Source organism: Oryctolagus cuniculus, chromosome 13 (assembly GCF_051225735.1).
Source record: "Oryctolagus cuniculus isolate XC-2025 breed Fujian yellow rabbit chromosome 13, ASM5122573v1, whole genome shotgun sequence".
NCBI lineage: Eukaryota > Metazoa > Chordata > Mammalia > Lagomorpha > Leporidae > Oryctolagus > Oryctolagus cuniculus.
The window spans coordinates 105,584,645-105,600,459 of record NC_142879.1 but is presented as its reverse complement, the minus strand read 5'-3'; the positions used below and the strand labels follow the sequence as shown (position 1 = coordinate 105,600,459).

Here is a 15,815-nt window from a genome sequence, read left to right as displayed (position 1 = left end):
TTACGTGAGCCCCTGCCACCCACATAGAAGACCCAGATGGAGTTCCAGGCTCTGGGCTGTGGCCTGGTCTAGCCTTGGATTTGGAGCCACCCAGGGAGTAAAGCAGCAGATGGAAGATTTTCTCTCTTTCTCTCTCTTCTCTCTCCTCTCTCTCTGTCACTGTACCTTTCAAATAAATGTGAAAGGAGAGGAGAGGCAGAGGGAGAGGGAAGGGAAGAGGAGGGGAGAGAAACAGAGAGAAAGAGAGAAAGAGAAAGCTGGATGGCCAAATGGCAAAAGGGGTGGGGCTGTCAGGTGAGGAGTTTATCTTGGTAAAAAGGTCAGGGTGTGTCCTGGACAGGAGGCGCCTGAGAGTGCCAGGGGCTGTGGCTAAGGAGTGAATCAGCCCCACTGTGTTCCTGTCCAGCTGTCTGAATTCTCGTCCTTGATTTAATCTGATACATGGCCTTCTCTTTAGATATCAAAGTTATCTGAAGACTATTTCATTCTGCAGAAAAGAGTGAATGAAATGATTTTCTCACAGCACCTGAAGCCACTTCATCTGGGTGTCTATCCCCACAAGGCAGTTAACAGACGAGTCTCTTCCCAGCTGTGCCTCTCAGGTAAAACTCTGTAGTTAGGACTTCCTGCAGGGGATGGAAGCGCCAGGTCCTTTCCTTCATTTTATTAGTTCCCCACCTTGTTCTAAGGCAGGTTTGAGGTAACCACGGTCTGTCGTGGGGGGCACTTCTGCTTCATTCTGTTTCTTAGAAACACATACACATTTTTCCAGAATGTTCTACTCACCTCCTATCTTCTCTGACTTCATTCTCCTCCACTCTCTTTTCCTTTTTTCCCATTTTATCCGCTACAACTAGAATTTAACACACAGGAGATAAGGAGGGTGGTGGAGAGAAGGGGCCCAGGTGCAGACTTGAAAAGAGAGTGAGCGTGAACAGGTGAAAGATTTCTATATCTGCAATCATGAGTGTGAAGTGTGCAAGGTGCACAAACCCCAGTGCATAAGAAATATCATTATTAAGTGCTCTTGTAGCCGGCGCCACGGCTCAATAGGCTAATCCTCCGCCTGTGGTGCCGGCACACCAGGTTCTAGTCCCGGTAGGGGCGCCGGATTCTGTCCTGGTTGCCCCTCTTCCAGGCCAGCTCTCTGCTGTGGCCAGGGAGTGCAGTGGAGGACGGCCCAAGTGCTTGGGCCCTGCACCCCATGGGAGACCAGGAGAAGCACCTGGCTCCTGCCATCAGATCAGTGCGGTACGCTGGCCGCAGCACGCCAGCCGCGTTGCCATTGGAGGTGAACCAACGGTAAAGGAAGACCTTTCTCTCTGTCTCTCTCTCTCTCTCACTGTCCACTCTGCCTGTCAAAAAAAAAAAAAAAAAAAAATGCTCTTGTAGTCCACCTCAGTCACACTCCACCTTCATCACACTTTATCGGGAAAATCCAAGACCAGCTTGACGGTTTACCTGGTACAGGAGGAAGTGGAAATGCCTTATCATTTCATCAGTTATCCTGCTGTGTTATTTGTCCACAAAGTGGCTCTTTGTGCCACCCCCTACCTTGCTGCCGTCCCCTGATGGCTGGCCCTGGCCAGAGCTTCTTCCTGTGACACAGAGGGTTTAGCATCTCAGAGCTGGGGGCTTCTAACTTCAGGTGTTGCCACAGTCTATGTCCAGAGCCTTTTTCTGATGGGGCAGGAAAGAGGAGGGAGGTGCCTGGCAGAGCTGGTGAGTGAGGTAGAAGTGTGCAGGAAGCCAGGCAGGGCCCGGTGTAGCTTCAACCAGGCCACAGTGGGAAGCAGAGGTGGAGGCGGGGACCAGTGTCCGGGGGATGGGGGCTGTAGTGGCTGAGTGCTGCCAGGACTTCCAGTTCTGAACATCTCAAGGACTCTGAGTAGGCCTGAGAAGCAGCAGAATTGTACTGGAAGTCCAATGAGCTTGCAGTATCCTCTGCCTGCCTTTGTTTTTTTATGGATATATGAATTTTGAACCTCAGTTCTTAGTTCACACAAGAAGGATAGGAACTCAGAAATACTTCTTTGACCCTTTGGTTTTAGAAGGAGAATCCTTTTGTTCTTTGCTCAGATGTAAAGGTTGTCGATTCTGGTCTTTTTTAAGGTGAACATCTGAATTGTCCCTTATCCTCAAGAAGAGCAGAGAAAGGGCCTAAGGGAGGCCTTGAATGGCCAGAAGACACGGGGACGGGTGGGGGCAGGTGAGGGTGAGGGGACGGACCTGCAGCACAGACCCAGGAGTAAAACAGGAGGCTGGGGGCAGAGCTTAAGCAGGATAGGTTACCACTCAGAGATGCCATGAGCAGTCCAGAGCTCCGGAGCACACAGCCCCTCCCCGTTTATGGCAGGGAGCTGCAAAACTCCCCTAGCCCCACCTCCAACTTAGATGTAGCCTGGGGAGAAACATAAAATGACCACGTGCACTCAAAAGGCATTTAGAAAGTGGCTGAGTTTAACAAGGGCTTGTTCAACAATGCAAGAAAAGTGAAAACGAGCACTAAGAGGTAGAAGCTAAGTCTACTTTTAGGAAAATTAAGTTAGGGTTTTGTCTGCCTGGGCTGTTGTCCACAGTACCCCCTGTTACATACAGATGGCAGCATTTTTAGACCATTCTGGTTTCCTCATTTGAGTGGGCTTTGGTGTTGTGGAGGGGAATCATGGAGGGCCAGAGATGGTGATGGTTTGGATGGGGTGGTGGTCAAGACGGGGCTGCAAGCTGGTAGATCCAAAGGATTTGGTAACTGGTCACACGAGAAAGCAGCAGCAAGGGTTTTGCCATACTCAGTCTGGGGTGGATGGCCGAGCTGGTGCCTGCAATGGGGAAGAGCCAGTGGAGTGTGGAAGATGGGCTGGGTTCAGGGTATGCTGAGTCTGAGAAGCCCTTGATGAAAGCAGACAGCGGCTCAGGTGGGCAAGTGGACACCAACATGGTAACTAAAGCTATGGAGATGAACCGGCCCAGGAAATGAGAGGAGAAGAGAGCCGAGTAACAACCCAGACACACGAGGGACAGAGCAGCAGCCAAGGCAGTGAAGGAAAGCCAGGGAGTCCAGAGCCCCAGAAGTTCAGGGAAGAGGGTTTGTTGAGAGGACATTATACAGAGATGCTGGGAGAGCAAACAAGAAGAGATCTGTAAGATAGCCATTGAGTCTCCTATTCATTAACAGCTACTGAATTCCACAGACAATAGCTAAGTATCAGAACAGACACAGATAGAAAAGGGAGGCGCAAATGATCATGGGGCTAACATTCAGGAGATTCATACCCAATATTTACAGTTATAATCTATGCTGATTCATTTTAATGATCTATTTTTATCTTTGAATAACTTATAAATCTGTATTGTATAATATTGTTCCAGCTATTCAAACTAAGGTCACAAACTGGGCCAGATAGGACCTGATTGATGTTAAATCCTCATAGTAGATCCAGATCCATTATTGTCCTGTGGGTACCTTGGCTGCTTTGCTGTAGTGTAGATGAGCTCCGTCCTAAATTTCACACTCTTAATTTTCTTTTTAACACAGCCTATGTTTGCCAATCCCCTCACCACATTTAAGCAAAGGATGTGCACCATGCATTCTCCATTATCCTAGTCTAATGATCTTCCCACAGTTACCTTTCTACGCATTAGGGTCAGCAGGTGCGCCATTGTTGGGGAGAGTGGATGATCAGTATCATAGTCTGGATGGCTTTACCTCCAAAATTATTTCTCATGTAGAGTTCTGTCTTCCTCAAGTAGATTGTTCAACCCTTTGCAAGTAGTATCACATCATGTTGTCTGCACTCATGTATCCGTCACACAGCAGAGATTCAGGAACTGCTTATTAATAGGCTAGAAAGCTGCCTAATTTTCTCTGTGCCTCAGAGTGGCCAGTGGAGTTGAAAGTTTACTTTTTATCAAAACAAAGGGGGTGATGTTACATTCTATAAAGGCTCATTCATTTTCTTTTTTTTTTTTTTTTTTTGACAGGCAGAGTGGACAGTGAGAGAGAGAGAGAGACAGAGAGAAAGGTCTTCCTTTGCCGTTGGTTCACCCTCCAATGGCCGCCGCGGTTGGCGCGCTGCGGCCGGCGCACCGCGCTGATCCGATGGCAGGAGCCAGGAGCCAGGTGCTTTTTCCTGGTCTCCCATGGGGTGCAGGGCCCAAGCACCTGGGCCATCCTCCACTGCACTCCCTGGCCACAGCAGAGGGCTGGCCTGGAAGAGGGGCAACCGGGACAGAATCCGGAGCCCCTACCGGGACTAGAACCCGGTGTGCCGGCGCCGCTAGGCGGAGGATTAGCCTACTGAGCCGCGGCGCCGGCCTTAAAGGCTCATTCATTTTCATGTATTGTGTGATTTTGAACTCCATGGTAAGAGCAGCTGTTGCCTGTCTCCTTTCTTAATCTGAATTCCTAACCATGGGCCTGGAGCCTTGAAGAGCAAGCAGCCATCCCCACCTACCAAGGAAGAATGTGAACAGACTTAGCCAGCGTGGGGTGGGCCCCATTAGCCCAGGTTCCACAGGTCCCCACGGCCACACAGTTCCTCCCCAGGGAGAATTTCTTCTGACCCAGCTCCCTGTTAATGCACCTAGGAAAGTAGCAGAAGATGGTCAGAGTGCTTGGCCCTGCCGCCCATGTGGAAGACATGGATGGAGTTCCAGGCTCCTGGCTTTGTCCTGACCCAGCCCCGGCCATTGTGGCCATTTAGGAAGTAAACCAGGGTATGGAAGATATCTCTCTCTCTGTCTCTCCCTCTCTCTCTGTAACTTGGCCTTTCAAATAAATAAATAAATCTTTTTAAAAAGAGAGATTTTGAAGTATAAGTATTAAATAGAATATATCTGTTGAAGAATTACCACCAAAAGTCTCCCAAAATTCATAGTGCTTTAGGTAAATGCATTCTAATACTCAGGGAAGAGATAATTCCTATATTATGTGATCTGAAAACTAAAAATATAGAACATAATCTACTTTATGAAGTTCGCCTCTCAGAGAACCAGAGTCTGACAAATAACATTTTTTAAAAAAGCTATGTGTCAACCCCAGTTATGGGTTTGGAAACAAAACTCCTGTAGGTAGAGCACTAACCAGTGAAATGCAGCATTATATTAAAAGACTGATAAAAAAAAAAAAACTAGGAAGATACATCATGTCAGATATCAAAAGAGAAATGGCATCTTGAAAAATGCTGAATAGTTTCCAGTAAAATCCAACACCTGGTGCTGATGGGATGCACAACTCCTGTTAACCTAAAAACAGAAGGGTATTCCCTAGCAAATGGAGGAAGCCAGTCCTCAGCACCAGCACCAACTATTAAACACTGGAAGCTGCTCCACTAAGAAGCACAATGAAAATGGGGATGATAGTAGTGCACTTTTTATGTTATTTGGGAATTTCTAGCTGATGCAATAGAACAACAAAGAGAAGTTTCTAAGGTAAATAAATAAACAGAACTATCCAAAAGGGAGCAGATAGGATTGGAGCAGTATTACTAGATAACATGGATTTTACCTTAAAAACACAAATAGGAGCCAGATTCAAGTCCTATCTGCTCCATTCTGGCTTTCCACTTCCAATACAACTCCCTGCTAACGTACCTGGGGAAGGCAGCAGATGATGGCCCAAGTGTGAGAGCCCAGTGGAGTTCCAGGCTCCTGGCTTCGGCCTGACCCAGCCTGACCATTGCTGCCATTTAGGAAATGAATCAGCAGGTAGATCTCTTTGTGTATGCCTCTCTCTCTCTCCTTCTCTCTGTAACTTTGCCTTTCAAATAAATAAATCTTTTTTTAAAAATAAAGAGTAAAACAAAATAATTAATACTGGCAATAGCCGTCAGTAAGGATATATAGATATTAAATACAGATAGGTACTCTTTTCCATAAAAGTTATTTTGGACAAAGAACAAAATAGTAAGCAAAAAAATGAATACTTTGAAATAAAGCTAGCAAGAAAACCACACAGTGAGAAAAGGCAAAGGCTATGTAATGGAATGATAATGTTGTAAGCATGACCATGCTAACATTAATTTCTAGATGCAAAATGTCCATGAGATTTTCTTTGGAATGTAAACAGATCTCCCTAAAGACTGTACATTTCAGAATAAATGAAATAATTGATTGAGGCCTTTCCTTATAGATAGTAAAATGAATAATATAATGTTGTAATGATGAAAACCATATTCATCTGTTATAAAAATCAATCATAGATTAATGGAATAGAACAACTCTAAAACTGACCTACTTATAAAAACCTATCATTTACAAAAAGATATATCACAACCTAATAAGAAATGGATGGGTAATGCTTAAAATTGCTCTGATTTGGGGAGAAGAGATAACATATATTCTTACCTTATGCTGAATACCCAAATATTTTCTTGATCATTAATCATTTAAATGGAAGAAAAAACAGAAGAAATCTGATGCAATGAACTGAGTATTTCACAATCATGGCTGAGAAAAGTATGATCAATAATAAGTGGAATTTTACAAATAAAAACACTGGTAGTTGTGGATTCTAAACATTAAAACCTTCTAAAGAGTCAAAAGCATAATTAAGCATTGAAGAGCTAAAGAAAAGTTAATTGAAATATGGAGCCGGCGCCGTGGCTCAATAGGCTAATCCTCCACCTTGCGGCGCCGGCACAACGGGTTCTAGTCCCGGTTGGGGCGCCGGATTCTGTCCCGGTTGCCCCTCTTCCAGGCCAGCTCTCTGCTATGGCCAGGGAGTGCAGTGGAGGATGGCCCAGGTGCTTGGGCCCTGCACCCCATGGGAGACCAGGAAAAGCACCTGGCTCCTGGCTCCTGCCAGGATCAGCGCGGTGCGCCGGCTGCAGCGGCGGCCATTGGAGGGTGAACCAGCGGCAAAGGAAGACCTTTCTCTCTGTCTCTCTCTCTCACTGTCCACTCTGCCTGTCAAAAAAAAAAAAAAAAAGAAATATGTAGAACAATCCTAAGAAGGGTTAATATGTGTCATGTAGAAGAAGCTCTCATAAATCATTAGGAAAAACATTAATACTCTTAGTGGGAAAATGGACACAAAACATCCATTTATTTGCAGAAGAACAAATGCAGAGACAAATTAGCATAAATATAACCACCCAGGGAATTTTTAAAAATACAAATTAAAGCAACTTACTGTTCTTATCAAAGTGACAAGTATGAAAAAAACATTTTAACAGGGTTGAGAATATGGTAATTATTTCCAAATAATGATGAGACAGCCAAGAGTCAACATGTTGGTGTGACTTGGCAATATGTAAAAACACAACAAAATAAAACACTGCAATAATGTGTATGTTGTTGACCCAGTAAACTGTAATGAGAATATCGCTTAAGGAAATAACCAGCACTGAAAAATAAAAATCATGTCCACAGGAAGAAATAAAACTGAACAATAGGAGAGTGATTACTAAGTAATGACATAGTCATATACAGAGTATTAACAGCTCTTAAAATTCATTTTTCAAACAATAATCTTAGCAAACTGCTAGCTAATCTAACCACAGGATAAAATACTGCAGAAAAGAGACTGGATGGGGCCTGTGAATAGGCAGCTTCCTCTTCCCACCCGTGAGGGGCTCTTTAGGAGGTGCACCCAAGCACAGAGTTCTGGACCACAGAGAAGAGGCTCACGGCAGCGGAGAGCACTCCCATCCCTCACCGACTTCACTTCTGCATCAAATTAGGAATCAGAATGACATGATTGCAATCTGGTGTAGCTCATCCATGGCTACTCATGGAAAGACTCAGAATCTAAGACACAGCCTTATCTTTTCCTGTCTCTGTCTCCCTTTCAAATAAATAAATCTTATACTGGTATATGTCACCAAACCTTGGTAGGTACCTTACCCATACCATGAGCAGAGGGCAAGGAAAACTAAATGTTATGCCTTTAAAAATCACAGGATGTTCTGTTCTGTGTTTCTAAAAGTCCAACCTAAGAAAATGGCCATGAACAGTCAATCAATACTTTTTTTAAGTTGGCAATTTGGGAAAAATTAATGTGAGTTTCCAGGTAAATTAAGATCAACATTATTTTGAAGACCATCCAAGATGTAATTAGGCCTTCACTGTCACCCCTGAGTTTCCCGTATTCTCAAGGAAAGTAAGTATGTGTGGTTATGGTTTAGCTGTACCCATTGTCCCACGGATGGTGACACAAGGAGCTCAGTGTTCTGCATGAGACTCATTGTTCCCAACCAAGATGGCGCGCTCAAGACCAGCACCAGCAGGCACATGTTTGTGTGTGCCAGTCATGGCGCCCTCTTATGGTGACTGAGCACAAAATTGCTGCATGGTTGGGATAGGGCTAGAACCTGAACCATGGACTTGAACAAAACTAAACAAGCTTTTAACAGCTCCAATCCATGACTTCAGCCCAATAGAGAGGACAGAAGTGAGGGCAGATAGATAAGTGCTCACGTCCAAGACACAAGTGGTAGCTGGGAGGGTGCCTCTGTCGGTCTAACACCAAAGCAGGCCTGCTTTATCCTCCTGTTCCCCTGTGACACACCAGAGACAGAAGAGGCAGCCTGAGGACAGCATCTCACCTACACCTGAGAGTGTCTAAGTAAAACTAGAAGCTGAGCTTTGAAGACTCCAGGTCTTAATGTAAAGTACCCAAGTCAGAGAGTAGCAGGAAGCGGAAAGCCCGTGATGAGTACTGCAGTGAGCTGGCCCAGGGGCACTGGTCTCCAGTGGTGGGGAAAGAAGAGGGGAGGAACAGGATGTGCAGGTCAGGACTGGGGTGGGAGCTGGTGCCTATTGAGAAGGTCAGTGAAGACAAATCAGACCCCCAGGACAGTCAAGCATCCCCTAAGTGTCAGGGACACTGAGCAGTGTCTGTAACTCTTTACCTCGAGTCAACTCGAGAGATTACAGACACCACCCGCTAAGTGCAAGAGGTTGAATCTGGGAGGACCACAGGAGTCAATGCAGCCATGGGAGCAAAAGGAGTGAGGCTGTGTAAGGCAGAGGGGAATGCAGAAGGCAGGCTGCAGCCACGACCAGGCAGAGTCTGCCTTGGACACCCAGTGAGAGCAATGAGAGGTCCTCCCTCCCAAGGTTTCCCGCAGGTCACTGTACTGTGTGAAGGTCACAGACTGTCAGGGGGAAATGGAGATTTGCAAAAACTCAACGGTTGTTTGCTTAAAGACAAAACTGCAACAACATAAATGCCATGACTGTCCTGTTCGTATCTGATGTAGACATGGGATGCTCTCCGCCTGTATGCTTAAGTGACATCGTACAGTTATCAGAGAAGTGGGAGTTACAGTGAAAGCAAGTATTGACAAAGAATTTCAAATCTAGCTTCTTTCTTCTCAATGCAGTATACTGAGCTGTTTGCCAATTCTTTATCCGAAAAAAGGTACCTTTCTGATAAAATGGAACAGTGAAATTATGGTCATTATTACAATATAAATAACGATCTTCCCTCTGGCTATTCCATATAGCAGTAACATTTACAAACCAATATTTATCTTGCACATCACACAGAATAGCCACAGACCTAATTCTGTTAGTGCCAACATTAATATGCTGCAGATAATTTGTGATTATAAATGTTTATGTCACTTTTGTAATTAAGGGGTTAGGATGACTTGGCAGACAGTGTCCCCCAAGGAACAAAAACCCAGACAGTCGTTAGAGAGAAAAACAAACTTACGCCTCTAGAATATTTGTATGCTGAGCAGCTCCTGAGAAGTTTGCTCTTGTAACAACAAGCACAAAATAGTTGGAAGAAACTTAAGCTGAGCAATCAGCCTTTTAAATACATTCATCAATCATTTTCACTTGCTCGCTGCCTGTGTTGCCTGCCACTTTCTTAAGCGAGATACTCTGAGAATGTCAGCTCTCCTGTGGCAGGCATTCAGCCTAGCATTTAAAGCACCCGCTTTTCATATGGGAGTGCGTAGGTTCAACATATAACTCTGGCTTCTGACTTTAGTGCAGACCTGGGAAGGCAGTGGTGATGAATGAAGTCTTTGGGTGCCTGATGCTCTTGGGAGAGACCTGGATTGAGTTCCTGGCTCTTGACTTCATCCCAGCCTAACCCTAATCCTATCCCTGGTGGGCATTTTGGGAATGAATCAGCATAGAGAAGGGCTATTTCTCCTTCCCCCTACCCTGCCCTTATCTCTCTCTCTCTCTCTCTCTCAAATAAGAAAATAAATAATTCTTAAAATAAATTTAGAAAAAAACAGTATCAGCTCTCTGCTGTCAATTATCCTGACGAGGAAGACAAGTCAATAAACTAAGATTGTGCAAGTTGCAAGAATTAATCAGAAATTCCAAAAATTCAATGTATTTGACATTTTATCTCTACAATATTTTACATACAAATACATATAATACATATTTATATAAATGTGACCATACCATACATTCTAGGATTCTCTATAATGCAGGAATTTTTTGTTTTCTTTTTTTCCTGTTTTCTTACATCAAGGGAACCTTATAAAACATGTATTTTTTCACATTTTGGGGAGGTATGCAAACATGTACTTCTATGCACATAACACAGATTTTTATTATTTTATAGAAATAGAAATAGGGTCATAATATAAACACTTGAGCAACTTGCTTCTCTGACAGCATGCCTTGGCAGGCATCCCTGCACATCCTAGCTCTAGTTCACTCTATTTTTATTAGCAGATGATATTTCTACTTGTTTTAGGGGTGTGGTATTATAATTCAGTACATTTATACATAAGTAATGATCAAATCAGAGTATTTAACATTTTGGCCTTTTCAAATGCTATCATTTCTATGTGTTGTGAACCTTCAAGATCTCCAGTTATTTTAAAATGTATAATTAATTGTTATAGAGTACAGTTATGCTGTTGGACTAGATAACATTGGCACTATTGCCCCCTCTCCCACCACGGTGTTTTGGTCCCCATTATGCACTCTCTCTTCCCCTAACACTTCCTAGTCTCTATGACCCCTAGTATGCTCCCTACTTCTGCTGTCTACTTCTGTGTGGTCAACTTTCTTAGCTTCCACAAGTGAGTGAGAACATACAGTATTTGTCTTCCTATGCCTGGATCATTTTACTCTATGTAATATCCTCCAATTCCATGCTTGTTGCCACAAATGACAAGATTTTGTTATTTTTGTGACCAAATAATATTCCATCATGTATATATAATCACTTTTTTAATTCTGTTTGCTCATCAACATCTCAGCTGATTCCATGTCTTGACTGTTGTGAATAGTACTGCAATAAACATGGTGCACAGTTATCTCTTTGACACAGTGAGTTCATTTCCCTTGGATATATACCCAGTACTGGGATGACTCATTCTGTGCAATGCCTACTGATACTCCCATTGGTGCATCACAATAACTATATAACTTTTCCCCTATTGTTAGATAACTCACTTTCTCTCAACTTTTTCCTCCATGGGAAAAAAATGTGATGGTAAACATCTTTGGGAAATGATCTTGTATCCTGGGGTTTTAATTAATTACTTTTTAATAACACCTGGGTGGAGTTATTGAATTGACAGTTAGTTTTGGTTTTGATTCCTGAAAGGACACTGACCATTGACCTCTCCTTCAACACTGGTGAGAATACACCTGTTGAGACCTCCTGGCCAGCCGTGTGGTCCTTCCTTATGGTCTTTGCTAGTGTGTGTGTGTAAGATGATATCTCATTATTGTTTACATTTCTATTTCCTTGTCTGCTGGTAAAATCAGATGCCTCCTAATGCTTACTGGAGTTGCTCATCTTGAATATTTATATCTTTTGCCCATTTTTCTGATGATCAATATTTTTACATTTATTAGCACTCTGTGTATTAACAATACCAACTCTGTCATCTATGTTGGGAATACAGTTTTTCAAGTCTATCTTCTATCTCCTTTACCAAGTAAAAAATTCCACCTATTTTTAATAGGCAGATATGGCTAGTTTTTATGTCTTTTGAGTTTTGATTGACATTTATACTCCTAGATTGTCCATTAATTACCCTTGATTTTCTTCCTAGAGGTTTTTTAAAAATGTATTTGTTATATTGAAAGGCAGAGTTACAGAGAGAGGAGAGACAGAGAGAGATCTTTCATATGCTGGTTCATTCCCCAAAATGGCTACAACAGCCAGGCTGGGCCAAGCCGAAGTCAGGAGCCAGGAACCTCCTCCAGACCTCCCACATAGTCCAGGGGCCCAAGCACTTGTGCCATCTTCTGCTGCTTTCCCAGGCATTTTAGCAAGGAGCTAGATGGGAAGTGGAGCAGCCTGGACATCAATCGGAACACCAATCAGCACCCATATGGGATGCCGGCCCTGCAGATAGCAGTTTAACAGTGCCGGCTCTTCTTCCTAAAGTTTTATTAGTTCTTTCATTTGCATTTGTCTTTACAGAATTGGGAATTTATTTTGTTATGTGCTGACAATAGTGATCCAGTTCACAAAGTGTACTGAATAGCCACCGTGCACTAGCACTGTGTGTCTAAGCTAAAATGGAATGGAGCCTCTTGGCATCTCCAAGCACCAGAGACAAGGCAGCAGGACACCAAAACCCACATCATGATCCCCAGCATTCAGGAAGTCCTGGTGTCTGTTGTGGCACACCAGGCTAACCTGCTGCCTGTGGTGCTGACTTCCCGTATTACAGTGCCAGCTCAGCTTCCCATGCAGCTCCCTGCTAATGCACCTGGGGAGAGAGCAGAGGGTGGCCCAAGTACTTGGGCCTCTACCACTCACATGCAAGACTCAGATGGACTTCCAGGATCCTGGCTTCAGCCTGGACCAGCCGTAGCCGTTGTGGCCATTTGGGGAGTGAACCAGTGGATGAAAGATCTATCTCTGTCTCTCTCACTTTGCCTTTTTTTTTTTTTAATTTATTTATTTATTTGAAAGGCAGTGTGTGTGTGAGAGAGAGAGAGAGAGAGGAGTCTTCCATCTGCTGGTTCACTCCCCAAATGGCTGCAACAGATGGAGCTGGGCCAATTGGAAACCAGGAGCTTCTTCTGGGTCTCCCGTATGGGTGCAGAGACCCAAGGGCTTGGATCATCTTCTAACTGCTTTCCCAGGCCATAACAGAGACCTGGATCAGAGGAGAAGCAGCCTGGACTTGAACCGCCACCAATATGGGATGCTGGCACTGCAGGCGGCGGCTTTACGGGCTATGCCGCAGAACCAGTCCCATGATAAAAGAGAAAATGTGGGCTGGCGCCGCGGCTCACTAGGCTAATCCTCTGCCTTGCGGCGCTGGCACACGGGGTTCTAGTCCCGATCGGGGTGCCAGATTCTGTCCTGGTTGCCCCTCTTCCAGGGCAGCTCTCTGCTGTGGCCAGGGAGTGCAGTGGAGGATGGTCCAAGTGCTTGGGCCCTGCACCCCATGGGAGACCAGGAGAAGCACCTGGCTCCTGGCTTCGGATCAGCACTATGCAGCGGCCGCGGCGGCCATTGGAGGGTGAACCAACGGCAAAGGAAGACCTTTCTCTCTGTCTCTCTCTCTCACTGTCCACTCTGCCTGTCAAAAAAAAAAAAAAAGAGAGAGAGAGAAAGAGAAAATGTGGGATTAGACTTTACAATAATTTTCCAAGGCTTCCATAACAGAATGCCTCAGACTGCATGGCCTAAACAATACGAATGTATTTCCTCACAGTTGAGGAGGCTGAAGTCAAGAAAATCAAAGCGTCAGCAAGGTGGGCCCCTCCGAGGCATCTCCTTGTCCTACAGACAACTGTCTTCTCCCTGTGTTCACACAGTTGTCCCCCTCTGTGTGCATCTGTGTCCTACTCGCGTCTTCTGAGGACACCAGCTGTGGGATTCGGCCTCCCTGTAACCGAATCAGCTCAGCCATACTCTGACATTCTGAGTACTGAGGATCAGGACTCAGTGTGAATTAGCAGGGACTCAGCTCATCCCACAAGAGGTTTCCAGCACCTTCGACAGCCAGCAAGTGCCTTGGAGGTTCAGTGAGAAGGGAGCAGATCCCTGGGCAGTCCGTGGAAGACAGGCATTAAAGGGTGAGCACGATTCCAGTGGGAATGCAAGCAGCACTTCCATCAGAAGATGGGCATAAGCAGCCGGTAGCTTTACACATGGTGTGTCAGGGTTGCAGTGACCAGAGGAGATGATGGTTGACAGCCAGGGGGCAGTGGGAGACAAAATGGAAACTGCTGAGTTTGAGGAGTTTAAGCTTGGCGAAGGGCAAAAGAGGCATCACCATAAGTTTTTAAATGATCTTTCATTATCAAAGTGATTTTTTTAAATTTATTTGACAGGTAGAGTTATAGACAGTAAGAGAGAGAGACAGAGAGAAAGGTCTTCCTTTCTTTGGCCACTTCCCAAATGGCCGCTACAGCCGGCGCTGTACCAATCCAAAGCCAGGAGCCAGCGCCTCTTCCTGGTCTCCCATGCGGGTGCAGGGGCCCAAGCACTTGGGCCATCCTCCACTGCCCTCCAGGGCCCCAGCAGAGAGCTGGACTGGAATAGGAGCAACCGGGACTAGAACAGGTGCCCATATGGGATGCCGGTGCCACAGGGGAAGGATTAATCAAGTGAGCCACGCCACCGGCCCCTCAAAGTGATGTTTAAGGACAAACAGTCTGATTTTAATTTGTGAAATAATGCCTGGAGACCAGAGTCTTGATGATTCTGCCACAAGTATAAGATGAGTAGCTTGGTCCATAAATGAGAAAAGAATATGGCGGGTGAACATTAGATGTGCCAAAGAAGGGGAAAAAACAAAATTAGCAGGAGTTGATGTTTGATTGTCTTTAGGAAGTGGAGAAGAGAGAGGAAAAGTGACAGCATGTTTTGAATGTGGGAGACGTACACAAGGGTGCTGTTGAAGCTGTAGTGGATGGCGAAGAAAGATGACCGCTGGGTCACTTGAGTCCGGGGGTCTGAGATGAAGGGGATGGGAAGTCAGGGCAGGAGCTCCTGTGGAGGGGAGGGTCCAAGGGAAGCTACGCCTCACCAGTCAGCGGTGTGGCATCATCCATGGAAGCAGCGAGGAGCTGGGAGCCAGACGGTCCAACCCAGGAGGCAAGGGGAGGGTCTGTACTCGAGCACCAGCTTATGCAGTGCTCACCTGTGTCGTGCACTTGCTTCAGTGCTGGGAACACAGTGAGACGCGGAACAAAGTGCCTGCCTGCCATCAGAAACCACATGGCCAGTCCTGCGGGCGCAAGGTGGTCGATGATGCCTGGGGGTGCGGAGCTCAGAGCTCATGAGGACAGATAAAGGGCCTCTGGGTTTGCCAGCGGAGTGCCCTCGTGACCTTCGGGAAGGCAATTGCAAGAGTCTCTGTACTAGGAATCAGATTGTATAGGGAACGTTTGATGAGAAAATTGAGCCAGGATCAAGAATTCCTTCACTCTCAAAATCTTTTTTCATTCTCCTGGCGTTTATTCAGAATGATTCCACCTTCAATTTAATTAATTTGTGTTACAAAGTAGTGTTCTGCTGTTTTAAATGGACTTTAAATCATGTTAAAGTCAAGTTAAAATGTAGTCACTGGCCACTCGCAAATGTTTCCAAAAACATTGAGGGCACATAACAGTTTGATATAATATTTGTATATGCTTCTTGCCATTCATATGCAAATGAGTCATAGAACTGGATATGACCAATACATTTTTAAATGACAAAACTTTTCAAGAGCCAACAGAAGCCATTGAATAGTTAGCACTGGGAGATAGACATGATAAGCAAGGAGAAAAATAAAATAAAATACCACTGTTTATAATAATGGCAGGAATCCAGGTGTTACTTTCTTTCCTTGTGCCTGTTGTGGTCTCCCAAGAGACCCAGAAATGGCTGAGGTATTGAGACTCTCCACCTTCTCTGTTCCTGCAGACTA

General features: G+C 45.0%; 1 protein-coding gene across 1 annotated transcript in view; it reads left to right on the top strand.

Moving 5' to 3' along the window:
- MYO3A (myosin IIIA) overlaps nucleotides 1-15,815 on the top strand; it is a 236,160-nt gene that overhangs the window by 201,735 nt on the left and 18,610 nt on the right. Inside the window, exon 31 of the mRNA XM_089312433.1 lies at nucleotides 458-602. Within this exon, the coding sequence (XP_089168559.1) occupies nucleotides 458-602 (145 nt within the window). The remainder of the gene's footprint in view (nucleotides 1-457; nucleotides 603-15,815) is intronic.